The 22,049-nt window shown below is 48.5% G+C and overlaps 1 protein-coding gene across 2 annotated transcripts in view; it reads right to left on the bottom strand.

Annotated features, from left to right (window-relative positions):
- Window positions 1-22,049, bottom strand: part of RLF (RLF zinc finger) — a 114,650-nt gene that overhangs the window by 13,653 nt on the left and 78,948 nt on the right. Inside the window, exons 5-7 of one of the 2 annotated variants that reach the window (XM_067530812.1) lie at window positions 15,272-15,474; window positions 11,774-11,910; window positions 4,594-6,103 (exon numbers count right to left, since the gene is read on the bottom strand). In XM_067530812.1, coding sequence (XP_067386913.1) covers window positions 6,094-6,103; window positions 11,774-11,910; window positions 15,272-15,474 — 350 coding nt within the window. In that variant the 3' untranslated portion in view covers window positions 4,594-6,093. Of the gene's footprint in view, window positions 1-4,593; window positions 6,104-11,773; window positions 11,911-15,271; window positions 15,475-22,049 lie in introns of those variants that run through there. The other variant, XM_067530811.1, reaches the window with a different exon arrangement.

The raw sequence follows: 22,049 nt of genomic DNA, 5'->3' as shown, positions 1-22,049 counted from the left end.
CCATGTTGACTCCTCAGAATTGGTTGACCTATTTGACTCTTCCCTGGCCTCTGGTGCCAAACCTCCTTCAGACACCAGGAGGCCTCTTCTTTCCCCTGACCTAAGCATAAAGCCAAGAACATGTTTTGAGTGTCTCCAGCACTGAATGTGTTTATTCAGCAGCACACATGCAGGGAAACATGACGTGATGCTGATCCAGATTCTCCAGTGCCACAGGCCCCCTGAGCCCCTTTTTGTGCCACTGAATATCCCCAGATCTCAGCTTTGAAGCTAAAAACTATTTCCTGTAGCATTGCCATCTTGTTTCGGGCCAGATCCATTTGGATCTCTTCCTGGATCCAGACAAATAGGAGAATTCTTCTTCTGGGTCTCCATTATGTACAGTTGGCCTACTGTCATATGAGGTGGCTTCTGGAACAGGAATTCCCTCAACTCCATGGGATTTGCTTCCTCCACTGTGTCTCTCAGGAATCAATGTTCCAAGATTTGTTGTGGGCGATTTACTACCTGCACCAATGTCACTGGACTACCATCCCCTTGGATGATGGATCTCTAATGCCCTAGAGCCTTCACACTATAAATACAGGAAGGCCAAGCCTGCCATTTTCTTGCCCACCAGGCTCTCCTGCATCTCCTTTTTTTACATTTATTGGTGACCAATCAGACCCTTGAGCAGAAGTAGGTGCATTTCTTGTTTGACTTTGTGTAGAACAAGTCTATTTGAGGGGTGCCCCACTGAAGAAATACGTGGTGCAATGTGTTGGAGTCTATTTCCCACTCAGTCTTGGAAAAAGTGTCTGCTGAGTGTGTCTGTAGTTACATTCCGAATCCCTGGGAGATACGTCACTGTGATGGTGATCTCGTTGCATATGCACCAGTTCCAAAGCCTGACAACTTTGGTGCAAAGGGCGGGGGACCTTGGTCCTCCCTTGGCGATTAATGTAAAACATGCATGATAAAGATCATAATGAACAATATATATGTATTTGCCCCTGATTAAGAGCAGGAATTGGAGACAGGAGTACCTGACTGCTTTGATTTCCAGGAGATTGATGTATAGCATCGCCTTTTGTGACATGCACTTGCCCTGGATTGTGAAAGTGTCTAGATGTGCTCCCCATTTAGCAGAGAGGCATCCGTCGTTATAACCAGCATTAGGAGAAGGTGTGTAAATGAACTCTTGTGCACATGTTGTGATGGTCTTTCCACCAGTCAAGGGCTTGTTTTACGAAGGTAGGTATGGGAAGAAACTTTTCATTTCAAGTGTCACCATTTTGAATTTCTGTGCCTTCACATCAGTGTTGAGTAGCCTCAGGTGTAGGATGGGTCTCCAATCTCTACTCTTTTTAGTACCAGGAAGTACCTTGAATAAAACCCCTCCCTCTGTGCTACGTCCTATAACTCCCAAGCTTAGGAGTGTGTATTTCTTGACAAAGTGCGCTCTTGTAAGAGTTCCCTGAAGAGGGATAGGGAAGGGGCGTTCATTGGTGGAAGTGAAAGAATGGTTACTTACCTCGTAACTGTTGTTCTTCGAGATGTTTTGCTCATGTCCATTCTGAATTAGGTGTATGTGCACCGCATGCACCGGTGCTGGGAATTTTTTCCCCTAGTAGTATCCATAGGGTCGGATCTAGTGCCCTCTGCAGTGGCACACATATGCTCTCATATATAGGTCTTTGCCGGCCCCCACTCCCTCTAAATTCCTTCTTGCTGGAACTCCAATGGGGGGGATGGAGGATGGGTTGAGAATGGACATGAGGAACACATCTCGAAGAACAGTTACGAGGTAGGTAACCGTTTTTTCTTCTTCAGGTGCTTGCTCATGTCCATTCTGAATTAGATGACTTACCAGCAGTATCTCCGGAGGCAGGTAGGAGTTCAACGCTGTGACGATTGCAATACTGCCCTTCTGAATTCCGCATTGTCCCAAGCTTGCTGTGTGATGGCATAGTGGGACACAAATGTATGGACCAAAGACCATGTAGCAGCCAGAAACGCCACAGAGGAAGCTTGCACCCTCATCAAGTGGGCTGATATTAGTGCTGGAGGTTTTACTCCCACCTGTTTGTAGCAGGCCCGGATGCAGGCCGTGATCCAAAACGAAATACAGTGCGCGGAGACTAGGCTGCCTTTCAAAGAATCAGCAATTGCTACGAAGAGTTGGTTTGAATGTCGGAAGGCCTTAGTCTTGTCCATGTAGAATACCAGAGCCCTTCTCACGTCCAGGGAATGGAGATGCCTCTCTTCACTTGACCTGTGCAGCTTCGACTAGAAGACCTAGTAGAAAGATATCCTGGTTCACATGAATGTGGGAGACCATTTTTGGCAATAACGTCGGGTGCAGGAGTAATTGGACCTTGTCCTTGTAAAAAACTGTATAAGGAGGTTCCGACGTCAGGGCCCTAATTTCTGACACCCTCCTTGCTTAAGTGATGGCTACCAGAAAGGCCACTTTCCAAGACAGGTGCATGAGCGAGCACGACACTAGGGGCTCGAAAGGGGCCCCCGTCAATCTAGAGAGGATGAGGTTCAGTTCCTATTGGGGAACCAGATCTCTGACTGGCGGGAAGATCCTCTCTAATCCTTTCAGGAAACATTTCACCATCTTGTGGGAGAAAACTGTCCTACCTTGAATGGGAGAGTGAAACGCCGAAATTGCCGCCAAATGGTCCTTAATTGACAAAAAAAGTCAGGCCTTTCTGCTTCAGGTGCAACAGATATTCCAAGATCACCTGCTTTCGTTTGGGAAATATTCTGATGTGCCAACCAATGCATAAAGGACTTCCACTTTGCTCAGTAAGATGTCCTCATGGAAGGCTTTCTACTTTCCATTAAGACTTCTTGGACCTGGGCTGAACAGAGCTGCTCCTCTGCACTTAGCCATGCAGCTTCCACGCTGTCAAGTGCAAGGAGGCGAGGTCTGGATGAAGTAGTCAACCTTTGTCCTGGGAGATGAGGTCTTTGCCTCTATTTTTCGGCACAGACCCAGGCGTTTGGCCCTGTTTGTCGCATTTATTTGCCGCCATGACCATGACCTCACCTGATGAGGGGTGGGTGTACAAGTACTCGAAGCCTCTGGCCGGCATGTAGTACTTTTCCCACCCGCACGTTTGAACATGGAAGGCAGCGAAGCTGGGGTCTGCCACAGTGCCTTGACCAACTTCATAACCCCCTCATGTACAGGGAGGGCTATATCTTGGAGGGAGCTGCTGATACTAGCACCCCAAAGAGGTCATCAGCTGGCTCCTTGAGTTCCTCAATTTTGAGTCCCAGGTTACTCGCCACTTATTTCAGTAAGTCCTGGTGGGCCCTGAAGTCTTCCAATGGGGCCGACACGGAGGGGCCTGCCACTACATCATCTGGGGAGAAGGAAGAAGAGGCTTGTCCGGGGCGGGGGTGGGGGGGAGGGGGTGTCTCTCCAGTTCTTTAGCCAAGGGAGTCCCTGAGTAGCCCCTTCTTGTTCCCAATTCACATACAATTCCGGTGCCGCTCCCTGGGTCCGAAGGACACAGCCCCGAGGCACCGGTGGTCGACCAAGGCTACGGTGTTGTAGGTTGAGGGAACCACCATTGGTTCCAGAACTGCCAGGGCCCTTGCCACTGCCCGAGGCCAGGAACCCATCTGAGGCAGTATGGTGAAGCCCATTGGATGCGAGGCGGGGTGGGCTCTCGGTGTGGCAACCACCTCTCCCTCCGAGTCCAAGGAGGTGTCCCGGGTGACCATGGCAGGGCTAACAGTGCTGGTCTGCCCGTCTTCCCTTGACTGCCGGTACTCTGACGTCATGCAGCAGTGCCGGGATTCTTCCCGCTGGGAGTCCTGCCACCATGTCTTATCCCTTGGCTTTCTGTATGGGGTCGGCGATCGGTGCTGGGGTTCCGGGGACTTGTCCCACGAGTCTGATCACGCCGCTATCTGGGTGAGCAGGAGCCTTTCTGCGAGTGATGTCTGCTGTCTGGGGACCAGTGCCAGCTCCCTGGGGAATGTTGGCAATGTTCTAACAAATGGGCTGGAGCCGGAGTGCAGGATCCTGACCTCTTACGGTGCTGTTCTGGAGACCGGTACTGTTGGCTCAGCGACCGCCTTCATGCAGGCGACTGTTGAGGTCACTCTAATGAAGGCTTTCTCCTCGACGAGCCCCCCAAAGGGGTTGATGGCTCGTGATGCGCTTGCCTCTCTTCCCTAGGTGTAGGCGGCACTGGAGCTGCAAGCAAGTCCTTCATTGTCCGGAAAGCTTCAGGAGTGGTGGGAATCACCAGGTGCCGTGGACCTCTACTGCTACTTGGGGTCAGCGGTGGCACGGGCACCGGACTCAATGTCCTTACAGGCGGAGTTCCCTTGATGCCAATAGAGGCAAGCAGCCCGATGCAGGTCTCCCTAGCGCCCTGCCTTCTTAGCCGGCTTCAGTGCCGGTGATCGCCACCTTTCCTCCTGGCTCTTCCTTGAACACTTCTTTGGTACCAGGGACTTTGACCGGTGCCGAATGGACTGCAAGACCGTAGGTGCATTCTTTGTCAACACTATTGTGCTTGGTGTTGACTCCTTGGCTTCGACGTCTGCATAAGGGCCAACGCCAACAAAATGTCTTTTAGGCTAATGTCTGTCCTTATGCGTTCAGGGACGAAAACTTTTGAAGATCTTGTATTTTTCCCCAAACACATGTCTCACCCAAACACTTTAAACAAGTTAGGTGAGGGTCACTCAGGGGCATCGGTTTTTTGCAGGAACACCAGGGTTTAAACCCTGGGGATTTGGGCATGCCCTGACCCTTGGGTAAACGTTAACGAAACTAACCAACCAGGCAAACAACAGTAACTATATACACTGATTTAAAAAAAAGAATCAGTAGGAGAAAAGTCGCTTGCATGAGCAAGCGTGTATTCCAACACCATCACTGGTGGTAAGAAGGAACTGAGAGGGGGCGGCCAGCAGCGCCCTATATACGAGCACATGTGTGCGCCACTGCAGAGGGTGCTAGAGCTGGCCCTATGGATACTAACTAGGGGAAAAAATTTCTGGCACCAATGCATGCGGCGCACATATACCTAATTCAGAATGGACATGAGCAAGTACTCGAAGAAGTAATAAAAGTGGATGGTGTAACCTGCTTGTCCATAGCGATCGACTTCCCAGCTTGCCTGAAACAGTGAAGACAGTCGCCAAAGGGAGGAAGGCTGGCAAATCAGTGCAGCTGAAGAGGATGAGGATGGCAGTTCAGTCCAGACCCTCAACCAGCCTATCAACTTTGCTGCTTGGAGGTGGAGGAGTATGAGATGGAAGGCTGAGAAGAGGATTGTTTCCTTCTCTGAAATCCCTGCCTTCTCTGGTGTGGCTCATATGACCTCTGGCAGGTAAGGAATTGGAGGGGGTGGGATCTCTAGTCCATTTGAGATTTGCTGAATTTTCTCTTGTAGGTGGGAGTTTAGATACCTAGAAAATGCAAGGTCTCTCTAGAGTCCTTCAATGTTCACAGAGGCTCGTCCGTGCTATCTGTGAACCACTCAGACCTATCAAAAGGAAGGTCTTCTACTGTACTCTGGACTTCCGTTGGGAATCCAGAGAGTTGGAAACAGGAGGTTCTCATCACTATCGCTGCAGCAACTGAACAGGCGGCATCATCAGGGGCATCAAGGGAGACTTGTAGGGTTGTCTTGGCAAATAGTTGGCCCTCTGCAAAATTACCTGGAGCTGTTGTCTGTGTTGTGTCAGTAGATGATTGACAAACAAGGTCAACTTGGTGTAGTTCACATGGTTATATTTTGCCATCAAAGCCTGATAATTGGCTATTCTAAATTGTAATGAAGCAGAGGAGTAAGAATTTCTCTCTAGTAGATCCAGGCAGTTGAGGTCTTTGTTGTGAGGCATGGATTTAGCGTGGTGCTGCCTACCACGTTCATTCACTGCATCCACTACCAAGGAGTTAGGTAAAGAATATGAAAATAAAAATTCCAAGTACTTTACTGGGATGTAATACTTCTTATCCGCTCTTTTGCATGTAGGCAGAATAGAAGCTGGGGTGTGCAGGATGATCTTTGATGGACCTAGATGAGCCTCTGTGACCTTGGTCTCTGGAGGGGCCACACTGAGATCACTCAATTAGGACAAACTGCAAAGAATGAGGTAAATAATCCTCAATACCGGTGGTTATTTTAACAATTAAATTTACCAAGCAGCAACAAAACAGCTTCTATATACCTTATTAATTACCCAGAAGACAAAAACACAGTCCCTTAAAGCTATCCACTTCTGGGCTCCCACTCAGATAGCCATGTCAGATATGATGAGGATTACTGAAAATCTTGTTTATCATATACAGAATTCTACCAATCCCCAAAACCTGGACACATTACCCACCAGGTCAATGAATATTTCAAATCTTACCCAAATACACGCTTACAGCCAATTCTTATTAACTAAACAAAATTTTATTAAAAAAGGAGAGAGAGAGAGAGAGAGAGTATGGATTAAAAGATCATTATACATACATATAAGAATAAAATCCATAGATCAGTTTCACAGCAGATAGGATTAGTTCATAGGTTATATAATTCAACAGACAGTCCATATGCAGAATCTCTAATTTCTTCCACGAGTAATAGCAGGGTGATCCAGATTGTAGCTGAGGACCTTAGTCTTGCGACTCAAGCTTCCCCTGTCAAAAGCTTAAGCAGATCTAAGATACAGAATCAGAGCCCTACTGTCCTTTTTATAGACCTTTAGCAAGCTTATTGATATCTTCTTGACAGCAGGTATTCCTTGAGTGATTAATAGGCAATTACCATGGCTTTGAAGTAAACCCTTTTTCCTATGCACACTGGTAACTAGCTGCATTTGTATAAGGCAAAATTACCCATCACCAGTCTTTTACAGATAGTTTACTACAGATTTCAAAGAGAAATAAAGACAGTGATATTACTACATTCAAGTTCTATCTGAATATTAATATCCCCATTTGATTTCTGACTCAACAGAATATAATGACAGACAAGAACTATTTGATTACATCAATAACCTCTAACAATATATATATGTAAAATAGGGATGTAAAAATCCATTTAATTAAAAATCCGTTTCAACATTCTATTTTTAGATGGTTAAACGGTTAAATGTTGGGGGCTAAATCGGGATCTGTGCTGGGCTCAGCTCCTTACTGCCAAGTGAGAGCTGCCTAGCTGTAGCTCCCTGCATCATGGTAGATAGGCAGCTCTCACTTGTGGGGAGCTGAGCGGAGACCTGCTGCAGTTCACCCTCCCGGTGCTTCCCCACCAGCAAGCTCTCGCTGTCAGGAAATCAGCCCAGCTGCAACAACCCCCCCAGCACTGCCCCCCATCCTCCACTGGGCTCCGCGTCTCCTCGCAGAGAGCTGAGTCAAGCTGTGGCTACCCCACCCCACCACTGCAGGGACCAGGCGGGAGCTGCAGCCCACCTCCCGGCTGCACGCCAGGACCAGGCGGGTGGCTGCTGCCAGGGTCCCAGCTTCCTGCTGGGACTGGTCGGGAGGCAGGTGGTTACAACCCACTGTCCGGCTGTCGCAAGGGTTCTGGCTTTGTGCCAGGACCGGCTGGGAGGTGAGTGGCTGCAACCCACTTCCCGGCTTGGAGCAGGGACCAGGCAGGAGGCGGGTGACTACAGCCTGCCTCCCAGCTGCGCGCCGGACCAGGCGGGAGGCAGGCCCACATAGTGTGGTTTGCCCCAAGCCCTGGATGACCCTGCTTGCTGGTAGGAACCAGCCCAGCTGCAGCTTGCCCCCATGCGCTGGGCTCTGCACCTCCCCACTGTTCACCAAGCCCAACTGCTCCCCCCTCGAGGGCTCCACACTTCCCCACCAGCAAGAGCTGCCCAGCTGCTCTCACTGGCGGAGAGCCAGCCCAGTTGCTCCCCACCCATTTTAAACAATAATCAGCTGTTTAAAATGTTTAAACCATTGTACCATTTAAACGTTAACCTTTTACATCCCTAATGTACACACAGTGATTGTATTTGTCTAACATGGCTTTGATAGCTATTTACAATGAATGGCCCTAATTACCATTTAGATATTCCTCTAATGTGTCTCTAAAGGTTGAATTTGGGTCATGTAGCCTGTTAGTGGCTTAACCCTTTCGAGCTCAGTGTCACAGCTTCATTAACAGGCAGGGCAACATGGGTAAGGCAACGTGAGGGTGAGTGAAGGATGTTGAGCAGCTTATGATAAGGCTCTGTTGCTTCCTCGAAGGGAATCTGTAGGCCGGGAGTCTGCAACTCTTGACCAGGTCTTGGAAATGTTTAAAATCATCCACCAAGAGATGAAGAGGAGATGTTGGCCATAGGGGAGATCCCTTCAGCAGCTCTAGTCTCCTATGCCTTGAAGGATTCCCTGAAGGATCAGATCTTCTGGAGGGAATAGCTGATGCTGGTTGCTCCTCTCTATGGAAGATGGCACTTGACACACTGGGAAATTGTTGTTGATAAGCTGCCCAGAGTTGCCAATATGGCCAGGAAAGAGGTGTATACAGTACAGGAGGCGGCAGCCAAGAGTGCTCATACCAGCAAGGGGCTGGTGGTAATCATGGGCCACAAACAGTTGTAGCTTCAGAGACTTCTGGGAAGGGGCCTCTGTAGGAGTGAGGAGGAGAGCCCTGAACTGACACTTCAGAGACCAAGATGAGGTCTTCATCAGTTCACTCAGGAATAGTGGAGTGCCTGGAGAGATCTGAGATTAAAGGTGATTGTTTCAGAGGCTGAGGGTATTACAGGCTTTAGGAGCTCGGAGGGAAGTGTGTTGCTGATGGCACTGAAACATGGTTGGAGCCTGAGTGGGCTTCTTTGGTACCGAGGAAGAGCTCCCTCTCGTCACCTCAATCCGAAAATGGTACTAATGGTCTCTCCAGGCCTGTGGCTTTGCTGCTTTGTGGTCTAGCCATGCTTTGGGTACCTGAGAAACCAGAAGCCTTGATGGTAACTGATTGAAGAGCCAGTGGTGCTGGGGTAGGTGAGGAAACTGACAACCTTGGCTTTTTAGAAATAGGTTCCCTACCTGGCGAACCTAGGGCACATGTTCTTTCAATGGTTATGAGAGGAATCCTGTGTCTTCCTCTTAAGATGCCCTGGAACTGTGGTGTGGCTCTGAGGCAGCAAACTTGCTTGAGGATTGATGTACAGGGAGAGACCCTTGGCCTGAGTCAGAGGCTGTATGTAGAGAGCTCTCCATCATGAGGAGGTGAAGCTCTCTCTCTCTATTTTTTCTGGCTCTTTATTTCAGTGCCAGACAGAAGTTGCACTGCTGAGCAACATGAGATTCCCCAAGGCAACAGAAACAGCGTGAGTGTTGGTCACTCACCAGGATTGCCACCCAGCAAGGCAGACTGTGCTTGAAGCCAGGAGAACTGGAAATAACCTCCCAGTAAGAAATAGTAGTAACTAATATCTATCTAAACACTATGCAGAGAAAGTGAGAAGAATTTTTCTTTTTTAAAAAGAAAGAAGCTATCTCAAAAGTATTTACTAACTATAGAAACTAGCACGAATACTACTACTAAATATCAATGAGAGAGAAAAATAGATTTGAGGATACCTCAACAGGATAACTGCTAGAGCGCCATCTCAGGCTGTGGCTATTGAGAAGGAACTAAGGGACCAAGCCGATGTGCAGAAAGAATAGCAAATATGGCAGGCCACCATCTTGATTTAACAGAAATCTTTGGTGAGCTTAAAGACAAAAAGGAAGCTTACAAGAAGTGGAAGTCTGGACACATGACAAGGGAGGAGTATAAAAATATTGTTCAAACATGCAGCAGTAGAATCAGAAAGGCCAAAGCCCAACTGTAGTTACAGTTAGCAAGGGATGTGAAAGGTAACAAGGGGGGTATCTACAGGTATGTTAGCAACAAGGTGATGGTCAGGGAAAGTGTAGGCCCCTTACTGAATGGGCTTATTTAGTCTGTGGAAGAAAAGAGTGAAGGGGGATTTGCTAGCAGTCTTCAACTACCTGACAGGGGGGGTTCCAAAGAGGATGGAGAGAGGCTGTTCTCAGTGGTAGCAGATGACAGAACAAGGAGCAAAGTTGCAGTGCGGGAGGTCTAGGTTGGATATTAGAAAAAACTTTTTCACTAGGCGGGTGGTGAAGCACTGGAATGGGTTCCCTAGGGAGGTGGTGGAATCTCCATCCTTAAAGGAGATTTTTAAGGCCCGGCTTGACAAAGCCCTGGCTGGGATGGTATAGTTGAGGTTAGTCCTGCTTGGAGCAGGGGGTTGGACTAGATGACCTCCTGAGTTCCCTTCCAACCCTAATCTTCTATGATTCTATGAGGGCAGTTCTTCTGCACAGTGCCATATAACGGCTTGGGGCCCAAGACTGACTAACAGCATAAGTATGCCGAAAGGACACTGCTATGAGAAATCTCTGCTCAAATACACAGGGGGCACGAGAGCACCTACAGTGGAGCAGCCAGAGCAACATTACTCGAAGAAGAACTACAAGCTGTCATGGCTGAGCCTATAAACTCCACTCCCAAATTGTTTTGTTTTTGTTTTTTTTCCCCACAAGAACAAGGTTTTCAGACATCCCCATTCCAATTCCCTTTTAAGGTAGTCTTGGGATTTTACTGTAACCAGACCATTAGCCTCCTGGAGATTTTCTCCAGATCCTCAATCACAACAAGGCTTCACCCTTACATAGATCTCTCTAGCTAATAGTACATTGCTCTAAGAAAAATAGACTGTTGAGTATGAGGACCACTGAAAAGGAATTCCAGCACTCCCTATCATCTATCCAAACAGATCAGACTTTGTACAGAGATCTACTACACCTTAGCCAAGGTTACTGGGCCACAGCTATGAGCTTATTCAGCAAGAGTCAGAGCAGCATCTCTGCGCTGCTTCTGCCACATTCCCATTGAGATATGTAGGGGTGCAAAAGCTATGTAGCACTTCTACCTGAATTAGGCATGCAGATCTGATGTTAGGATTGGGAGAGTATTTTTGAATCATTGTTCAGTTAAGAACGCCTAATCCCAGCATTCTGGGGATTGTAATGCTTTCCAAATTCCCATCAATGAGACTGTACAGAGGCCACCTGGAAGAAAAAGATTTCTTACAATAACAGAGTTCTTCAGGGGTGTTGCCCCAGCACATTTACTTTACCCAACCCACTTTCACTTCTTCCATATTGACCTATCAATCTCCTTTGGCTTTGGGGTTCAATGGAGGAAACTGAAGCACCTGAGTTACATGGATCTTACATAACCTTGGTCCCTAAATAGTCAGTGTTAAGACCATGTACTTGTGCAGCTTCTTGAATGTTTCTGTGGTCCTAAGGTGCTGGTCATGAATCCCAATAGTATGCAAGTGCAGAGGCAACAACCCCAAGAACTCCAGTTACCCATAATAACCTCTTTTTCAGAATGTATATTTTTACAAACTGAAGCAATTTACTTTTTTGTTAGTAGCTCAGCTATTTGGCTCTTCACTGCCTCTAGGGTTCTCAAATGAATGTCATGGAATTCTGGAGATTTTATTTCTCAAGAAGTTCCATCATCTCTTTTTTGATACTTATCTCACAATGCCTCACTCTAGCAGATTGAAAAGTGTGATTTCAGATAGGTCACTTCATCACTGTGTGTTCAGAGGAGGTATGGTTTGCATATATTGTAGAGAAGCTAATTTTACATACTGTTTTAATTTAGTCATCACTTTCTATTTTGGTTTTGATATGAAAGAGTGGCATTTAAAATTCATGGTAAACTGTTGGTTGCACTTTTTATAAACCATATGTGAGAAAAAAATATATATTACTTACCAAGAGCAATACACAGTTGCAGTTTGAAGTTGCTGAGTAAGGTAGGTTGTACAAAGAATAAATGCAGTGTTATCTTGCCCCTCAGATTCCAAATTACATATGATCTCTAGTACTTCTTTGCAATCCACTTTGGCAATCTAACAAAAACAACATTATCAGGTCAAAAAGAACAATGTAGAGTTTTTCTACTTGCATATATTCCTAGCTTCTTTTAGACATGTGAAAGTCAAGATTTAATTAAAATCAGGATTAATATCTCCTAGAGAATACTAGTCTCAAGACCTATTTCTTCCTCTACTTTTTCTTTTCCAGTGATTCGAGTGAGTCTCTTAATACATGCAAGGATTTGTGGAATTGTTTGAACAGTACACTCTAGAACAAAACAGTACACTGTAGAACAAACAGTACACCACAGACAACCTTCCATAGCCCTAACTCTGTCCTAGTAGGAATCCCAGCCTTCTAGAACTCCATTCCCCAAACATAAGCAAATGAGATTTTCAAAAACTTGCCATCTCAATCGGATGAGTATTACAACAGTGATTGTGATCATTTGTATTAATAGGGAAGCAGTGATTGAATTAGATATTCACTAAGATATTTACCTTCTAGTGTGAGATGCTTTTTGTTTACATTGTGACGCAAATTCTCTTTCTGTTGCAAGCACTTTGTTCCACTCAGGATTTCAGTGAGACTACTCATACTTAAAGTCACATATGGGAGTAAGAATTTTCTGAAAGTGGTAGATTTTATAAAGTTTACACCAGGAGTGTTTCCTAAAGTGGAGGGAGTTTGAAGGACTAGGTAACAGTATGTGGAAGATGTACAAATTAAGATGGGCAAGCCTTTAACAAAAAAAAAGACAGAGGTGGGAGGGGAGGTGGAATTAATTTATGTTTCTTAAAGTTCAGGGAGCAATGCCCTATGACTGGCTCAAATGTTGCTCCTTCCAGGGCTTCCTTGGGAGGACAGACCCATAAGGAACACCATGAAAATGGGCAGGGGATAGCAGTAAGAGACAATTGTCTCAGGGTTAAGGCAACTGAGTATTGCACTGGAGAACTGGATTCTATCCTTTTGCTACCCATTCATTCTCATCCACAGGATTCCATCTAACACTATTAAAGGACGAAGAACAAAAAAGGTTGCACACACCACCTTCCCTCTACCCTCTTTGAGGAATGCTTCAGTTTGCACATAGCATATTCTCAGTGGTCCTTGGGCATAATAAGATTCAGGAGGTTCCAGATCCTGGCATACACTCACACACTTAGCTTACTCCGCAGAAAGAACATACACATGTTCAATTTAAGAACCACTTCACAGCCTTTTACAACTCACTTACACTTACTCACAGGATACCATCTCACTTTCACTTAACCAGCATTAAACAATTCGAATCCTCTCATATTCCACCTCACTGCTGACAATACCCTTTACAATAAAAGCCCTATGCCCTGCTATTGACATAACCTACAAAATTCTGAACAGAAATAACTGCACCATGCATCTTGAAGGTACATATTCACCTCTTCCCTTTCCTCACACAAATGAGAATGGAAAACATAGAACTCATATCAATCACAGCCCTATCTCACACCTCATAGTAATCCACAAATGTCCCCCTACCAGAAACACATCTTTACCAAACAGACTCAACTACTGCCTCCAACATTTAGTGTACACTTAACACACTGACTGCAGCTGGAGTATCCACATAATTACCATTGGCTGCTGAGAGCTTCAGGGGACCAGAAGGAAGGTGGAAGGGGCAACCTTTTTCCCCTCCCTTTAACATTGTTAGATGGAATCTATGGATGAGAGCAAATGGATTGTAAGAGGAAGTGAAGATCTTGCCCATTTCAGCAACTGTGAAGTTGGCAGAGTAAAGGTATGCGTAGTTGGCCATGCAACCTTAACTGCGTTTCCTGGTTTTCAGAAACTGGAGTTTTGCTCAATTCAGTGTTTTGCAAGAAGACAACACACCAAGCAACCTTAACTCTGCATTAATGTCATTTTTTTGGCATTCAATTTCCCCCCAAAGTCTCATACTCAAACTAACTGACACCAAGTTTTTAAGATTTCAGCTCAAACAGTGAATTCAATAAAAAGTAACAAGTATGTAGAACTACGGGGTTAGAGTGATAACAGTTTTGCAACCTCAATTACAATGTTCACTATTAGCATAGTTGTTACCATATCGAGAAAGGAACAGACTTTTGATCAAAGTACAGTAGAACCTCAAAGATATGAACTCCTCGGGAATGGAGGTTGTTTGTAACACTGAAATGTTCGTAACTCTGAACAAAACATTATGGTCCAGTACCCAGTGCAGCAATCTGTGCCAAGGTAGCACCTGGCAGCACTGCCTGGTCTGCAAGCAGCCCCTTGCCCTTTTCCTGTTTCTTGCCTTTGTGCTGAACTGGGGGGCCTGCCCCGCACCCTTGGCACTGCAAGCCCCAGCCCTCAGCCACCTCTCCCCAGGGCCTCGCCCTGCTCAGTGCACTGCTTGCCATGTGTTCCAGAGGCAGCATGTGGTAAGGGTTTGGTGCCCGCTGGTGCCTCTCCCTCCCCTGCCCCTTTCATTCCCAGAGGTGCTGGCAGGATCCAGGAGCGCAGCCACGGCAAAGCTTGGGCTGCATTGATGCACAGGCTGGAGCCCTTTAAAACGCCACCAGAGCGCAGTTGACTGCCACTCCAGGCCAGGCTTTGGCTGCAACTTTGGTTCTTTGTAGCAGCATCAGCAGGGAGCTCTCTTTCACGGGCTCTGTGTGAGTGTGAGAGAGTGTGAGAGTGATAGAGAGAGAGAACAGCTTCCCCCTCCCAGTGGGGTGGAGTGGGAGGGGGTGAAACAGCACCCTAGGCTTATAGGAACAGCGCAGATCCCAGATTGTTTCTGCTCTCTGTGTATGCCGACCTTGCAATACAGGGCACAATATTTCCTTTCTTTCCTCCCCCCCCCTCCCCTCCACCCATCTGCTGCTGCCTGATGGCTTACTTCTGGTTTCACAGGGTGTTCGGATGACTGGTCAGTTCATAACTCTGGTGTTTCTATCTTTGAGGTTCTACTGTAGTAGGAATGAGTCAAAGGTTCAAGGCCACTAGACTCAAGAGGAGTTTGCCCATGGCTTCCCAGCCCTCCTTTTCTACATTAGTTTTCACTCTTTTATAACAGTCAATTTATTCCTTTGAATCAGAAGATTACAGTGGGCAGCTTGAAGGGTAGACTTTAGTTTTATACTTCACTTGAGGCATAGGAGGATGTAGTGCATGCAAACCTTTCTGTTCTTTTGAACATGTGTGTAAACCCACAAGAATAGACTGTGTATAATACGTATGTGTGTAGCAACGATAACATTAAATGCACTCTCAAACTACAGCCTAAAGTCTTGATTCAGTTTTTCTTTAAAAAACTCTATAATCTTAGCATTAACAAAATTAATTTAGAAATGCACTTGATAGAAACTTCACACATTAATAGGAGCTATGATTACTAACCTCTTTAATAGAGTCTTCATTAGGCAGCGTAGAGCACAAACATGTGATGTAGGCTTGGCGAAAAGATGATATATTTGAAATTTCTGGAGAATCTGCACACAATTTTGACAAGAAAGTAGCTTGTGGAATGCAGTTTGACTTCATCAAGTGTTTTATTCGCATCTGCAGAAAGGAAGGCCCTTCTCGTGTAACTAATTTATTGGCTAGGAAAAGGAAAAAAAAAAAACCTTTGAGAATACACCAAATTTACAGGCAGCACTTAACTGAAGTTGTCCCATTGCATTCACATCACTATGATTTTGTAAGAAAGAGGCTGAGGTCTGGTTAATGTTTAGATAAGAAATACGAAGTCGTCACTGCAGTAGAAAGGAACAGTAATGAATAAGTAGAGGTGTTTTTCATATAAATTAGTACACAAGTAGTGCACCTGTGTAACAGTAGGAGAATGCTGTGCTACAAAAGTGGTGCTAGTATCTAAATAAGGGATGGTAGCCTTTTTTGAGGCAATAAAAAGACAGTGTTAGGGGACATTGGCAGCAACAGCACTACTCAGATCCTATAGTACTTTTCATATGAGTAGAAAAACAGGGTTAATTACCAGTAACTGTTGTTCTTTGAGATGTGTTGCTCATGTCCATTCCAATATAGGTGTGTGCACGCCACAGTGCACGGTTCCCGGAACTTTTTTCCCCTTAGCAGACCCCATAGGGCCGGCTCTGGTGCCCCCTGGAGTGCCGCGCCCATGCTGCACTGCCGGCCCTACGCCCCCTCAGTCTCTTCTTTCTGCCAACTGCGACAGTGGGGACGGGGGGTGGGTGTGGAATGGACATGAGCAACACATCTCGAAGAACAACAGTTACTGGCAAGTAACCCTGTTTTCTATCTTCGAGTGATTGCTCATATCCATTCCAATATAGGTGATTAAATAGCCATACCTCGGAGGTGGGTAGGAGTTACCGGTGAGCTGCGCTTAGCAAGGCTCTGCCGAATCCTAAGTCCTCTCTCGCCTGCTGAACGATGGCGTAGTGGGACGTGTGGACCAACAACCAGGCGGCTGCTTTGCAGATGTCCTGCAGGGGCACTCTCTCCAGAAAAGCCGCAGATGAGGCCTTAGTTCTGGGTGAATGCGCTGTGATGACATCCAGCAGCGGCACATTCACCTGCTCCTAGCAGCACTTGGTGCAGGATGTGATCCACTCGGAGATGTGCTGGGTGGAGATCGGTGATCCTTTCATCCAGTCCCCCGCCCGTGGCGAGGAGCTGCGCCAATTTCTGGAACGGCCGTGTCTTCGATGTAACAGGTCAGGGCTCATCTCGCGTCTAGCGAATACCATCTCCAAACCCAGACCGCGCGGTTTGGGAAACACAGGGAGAGATCAATTGTAGTTACAACGAGGTTCGGAAACCAACCCAGGCAAGGAGGCTGGGCATGGCCTCCACTGCAGTTTATCCGTATAGAATAGTGTACAAGGGGGCTCCGAGGTCAAGGCCTTAAGTTTGGAGACCCCCCAAGCTGAGGTAATGGCCGCCTGGAAGGCTACTGTCCATGAAGCGCGGCAGAGGTCGTGAAGCCATGGGTTCCAAAGGGGAGGCCCCTATGAGTCTCGAGAGGACCAGGCTGATATCCCCGGGAGGCACCGGGTTGCGGACCTGGGGATACCGCCTCTCCACCCCCTTGAGCACCCTGACCAACGTGGGATGGGAGAACAGGGATCTCCCCGCTAGCGGGCAATGGAAGGCCAAAATAGCTGCCAAGTGGACCGTCAACTAGGCCAGCACCAGACCCCGGAGTACTCCAGGGTCGCCTGCGGAGGCAAGAGGCTGGCGGAATGCCCCGGGACTCCGCCCAAGAGGTAAACCATGACCACTTAGCTTGATACACGACCTGTGTAGAAGGGTCCCTGCAGCCCAGAAGGAATTGTGGGACCTGCACCGAGCAGGCTCCCTTTACCTCCGTCAGCCACAGAGCCTCCAGGCGGAGAGCTGCAGGGAATCCAGGACCGGGTGCAACAGACCCCTGTGGTCCTGGGAGAGATGGTCATGCTGCCTCGGGAGCCCCATGGGTGGGGGCGAACGAAAGTTCCAGCAGCATGCTGAGCCAGCACTGGCTTGGTCAGGCCTGAGCAGTGAATATGACATCTGCCCTGCCCCTGTTTATGTTCAGTAAGACCTTTGGCAGGAGTGGAGTAGGCGGGAACGCATACCTGAGGGTCCCCGTCCCATTACTGAGGAACGTATCTGAAAGCAACCCAGTCTCAAGACCCCGGTGCAAGCTGAGCCTTGGCACTGCGCATTCCCAACTGACACGAACAGATCTGGTTGGGGGACACCCCACTTCTGGAGGATTGCAGTCACTAACCCTGAGTGCAGCGACCAGTCGTGATGGGGTAGAAATGACCTGTTGAGGCGATCCGCCTCGTCACTCTTCACCCCCATGAGGTGAGATGCACTCCAGCAGAGTCATGCCTCATGGCAAAGCCCCACGGACAGGTAGTTTCCTCGCAGAGAGGCCGGGAGGGCGCCCCTCCCTGCCTCTTCATGTGAAATGGCTGCAGTGTTGTCCGGCAGCGCCTGCACCACTCTGCTGTCAGGGATCGGAGGAACAGCCTGCACGCTAGGCGAATGGCTCTCAGCTCCCCCACGGTGACCTGCAAGCACTTTTCCTCCACGAACCAGAGCCCTCAAGTGCTCCCATCCCACATACGAGCTGTTGGAATTAAGGTGACCGACGGGATCAGTTCCGTGAAGGGAACGCCCTTCCCTACTGCCCTGGGGAATCTCCACCAGTTGGCCTCGGTATATGTGCCAAGCAAACACCCACTGAACTGGGTGGTCCAGTTCCCCACCTGCCCAGGGAGGCTAGGGCAGGTGGGGAACTGGACCACCCAGTTCAGTGGGTGTTTGCTTGGCACATATACCGAGGCCAACCATGCCTGAAGTGGCCTGTGCCTCAGGCGAGCTAGCCTCACTATGTATGTGCAGGCCGCCATGTGGCCTAACAGCAGTAGGCAGTGCCTGGCTGTTGTCATGGGGCATCGGTGCAGCTGGGAGATGATAGAGACCAGCACCTAAAAACATGGCTGACGCAGGAAGGTTCTGGACTGGGGAGCGTCCAGGGTGGCCCCAGGAACACTATGCGTTTCACTGCGGTCAGTGGACATCTGTTCGTTCATGAGCAGATCCAGCCTGCTGCACGTGGAGCAATGTAAGTCACACTGACCTGCACTGGGAACCTGGACCTACCCCCATCAACCAATCGACCAGGAAGGGAAAGATTTGCACACCCTTTCGCCTGAGGTGGGACGCCATTACCGCCACGCAAGTTGTGAACACCCTTGGAGCTGAAGATAGGCCAAGGGGCAGGCTGTAAATTGGTAGTAGGAGCCAGCCCCTGGTGACTCCGGAGGATGGACCCATGAAAGCATGCGTCCCTGTAGGGCGAGGGCGGCATACTAGACTCCTGGATCCAGGCATTCTGGATAGATTGCTGCACCTCCTGGACGGGCCTGATGGTTGCAGCCATGAGCACTTCCTCATGGAACTTGCGGGGGCTATGGCCCTACCCTCCGCGGCAGCAGCGTTGTTTGGAGCGCTGCCTTAGCCAGTGTGATTCTTCCATGCAGGATGGTGGAAGCCAACCTCAAGGTAGGGGCCCCGCTATTGGGCAACTCCTGGTGCGCCCTAAAATCTTTCAGTGGCACCATGTGGCCCCCAGAGACTGCCTCGTCCAGGAAGGGGTAATAGGACTACCGAGGCAAGTCTTGCGGGTGCTCCCCTTGCCGAAGGGGTGCACCCGTGGGAGGGTGTCTCCACGGGGTCCGACTCCTCAACCAAGGAGTGGTGTACATAGGCCTCAGACTGTGCCAAGGCACAGACTGTACCCGTACTAGCACTTTTGTCGCCTGCTTGGACACCTTAAGGGGGCGTCGGCTGTTCCAATGACTGCCCCCCCCCCCGCGCGGGACCCCGAGCCACCACACAGGCGGTTGTCCTAGGTCCCGGGTGCCCTGCCCATGCTAGGGACCGTGCTTCCGCAGCCCACCGCTGAGGGGAGCTCCAAAGAGCCACTCAGCCTTGTGGATAGCTGCAGCATGGCATGGAGTCCCGGTGCCATGTGGACGCTGGTGCCGCGGGGAACTGCGGCGCAGTTGCAAGCTCCGGCCCCTCTTGGGGCTGCGGTGCCGGTAGAGCCCCACTGCCCGCGGGAGCCCCCATGCCTTTGGGAGCTCCGGCCCGGGGTTTTGTTTTTTTTTTTGGTGGCTGCGGTACTGCAGGAGCCCAGCTGCTGCCGCGGGCTCCGGCCCCACTTGGGGCAGCGGAGCCAGCGAGAGCTCCGCTGCCACTGCTTTTTTTTTTTTTTTTTTTTTGGGTGCAGATCCGGGGGGAGCCCAGCTGCCACCCAGGGCTCCAGCACCACCTGGGGGTCCGGTGCCGGGAGAGCCCTGCTGCCGCCGGGAGGGGCCCCACTGCCGACCCGCTGGGGGAGCGTCCTTGCTCTACCCCTGGTGGCCGCCTGGCGGGAGATCTTCCTCCCTGTACCGGGGATCTCCACCGTCCTTCGGAGGGACCCATGCGGGCTTGCCCCGGGACCCCAGCCCCTTCTCCCTTGGCGGGGGCAGGGGGCACGACACGGAGGCACCATAGGCCGGCCAACAAGGCTCATGCTGCCAGCCTCTGCGTTGGCAGGGGCACTCTCCCACTCCGAAGAGTCGGGGGTGGACCCCTGCACAGAAATGCAGATCCGGAGGGTGCATCTCTGTCCTCGACCCTGCCCGTACCCACGCGCTCTCCTCGGTGTCGGCACCGGGGATGCTGCTCCATGCCAAGTGGAATCCAGTGCTGATGGTGCGCTCCGCCCCGAGGGGGAGCAGGATGACCCAGACACAGAGCGGAATGCTGAGCTAGGAGCAAGGCTTTAAACCTGATCTCCCTGCTCTGCTCGCTGCTTAAAGCCTTGCATATCTTACTCGTCTGCTGTCCCCCCAAGCACTTAAGGTACCGAGTGGGGGGAAAGACTGGGGGGGGGGGGGGGGGGGTTTAAACCCAGGCGGCCGGGACATAACCCGGCCACCTTAAGTCCGTCAGGGACTTCTTCCTAAGCTACAACACAACTACTTAAACTAACTAGGTACTTTGACTAACAAAGAGATCAAAGAAGGGGAATGGTACTTGCAGAGAGCAAGTGCTAGTTCCATCCGACCGTCAGGGGCGGAAGGAAGAGACTGAGGGGGCGTAGGGCTGGCAGTGCCTCATGTGCTGCGGCATGGGCACGGCACTCCAGGGGGCACCAGAGCCGGCCCTACGGGGTCTGCTAAGGGGAAAAAAGTTCTGGGAACTATGCATTGAGGGCGTGCACACACCTATATTGGAATGGATATGAGCAATCACTCGAAGATGGAATATTCTATTTGACCAGGACACCCATGGTAAAATTCTGTTGATTGACTAGATTGACTATCTACATGTTTTCCTGTACTTTAAGTTGGATAAGTTTAATATATTTTATTTCTACAGCACCTATTAGAACTAGTAGATTTTCTAGTAGGTTTTCTACTAGTAGATTTTCTAATAACTAGAAAACTAAGGGTTTGTCTACACTGCGCAGCTCTGTCGATGCAGGATATGCCAGTTACATTATTTAAGTAACGTAACTGAAGTCGATGTACCTTGCACTGTCTTCCCTATGCTATGTTAATGGGAGACGCTCTCCCATCGACGTAGCTTGTGCTTCTTGTTCTGGTGGAGTATGGAGTCAATGGAGTGTGCTCGGCAATTGACTGAGCGAGTCTTCACCAGACCCACTCAATCAATGCTGCTGCATCGATGGCTGTGTCACCAGCTGAGCAGCCTAGTGAAGATAAGCCTTAAGTATCTCAAACAATACACGAAACTCTATATATTTAGCCAAAATAAAAGCATACTTGATTAAATGTGTTTAAAATCCAGTTATAACACTAGCAAAAAAAAAAAAAAAAAGACAAAATATAGAAGTTCTTTACTAAAATTAATTCTGTGGTACTCTGAAAGAAGGAAAGCACTACTTGAGTTCTAACAGAAATTAATTTAGGGAAGTTTTATGGCCTGTGTTACACAAGAGGTAGATTGGATGATCACAGTGGTCCCTTCTGACCTTCTACTCTATGAATCTATGAAAAGCATTCTAAATATACAGGACTGCAGAAGTATAAAAGTATTCACATTCTAGCCCAACCGAATTTTGGTATCTAAAGCCCTCATCTCTCTCACCCAACGAAGTGAGCTAACAATATTATCAACCCCAAGTATTAAAAACAAAATCAAGAGATTTTTAAAATAATATTCTGGGTTCTTTTTCTTTCCCTTCTGGAGTTGAAGCAATTTTTATTCTGGCTTGAACACAAGTAGTTTAAAACATCGTACTTGGTTTGCCTGGTTTCCTGAATAAAAAAGCATCCTCTGATTTATTTGAAGAAATCTGGTATTGAAATAAAGCTATGGATGTTACTTCTAACTTCAGAATTACACTTTCATAAATAGCTGTACAAGCATCTATCTGGACAGATGCATAATACAAGACATCTATAGGGAGCAAGGGGTAGGGGTAAAGAATCTCACAACTCTTTAGCAATCCATGGATGATCCCTTCCTGGTGACCAGTAGAACAAAATGTTTTGGGGAATTGTGGAGGGAATCTCATTACAGAGTACTACCTGGAATGAAAACATAGGAACAAATGCTCTACAGGACTTTTGAAGCTTATTCAGAATAAATGCTATTCAGATAGTCTTTACTGAAACAC

This window comes from Emydura macquarii, unplaced genomic scaffold (genome assembly GCF_026122565.2).
Source record: "Emydura macquarii macquarii isolate MOO-44397 ecotype Brisbane River unplaced genomic scaffold, CSIRO-AGI_Emac_v2 contig_3113, whole genome shotgun sequence".
Lineage (NCBI taxonomy): Eukaryota > Metazoa > Chordata > Testudines > Chelidae > Emydura > Emydura macquarii.
Note: the sequence above shows the minus strand (reverse complement) of the source record. Positions and strands in the feature narration are given on the sequence as shown.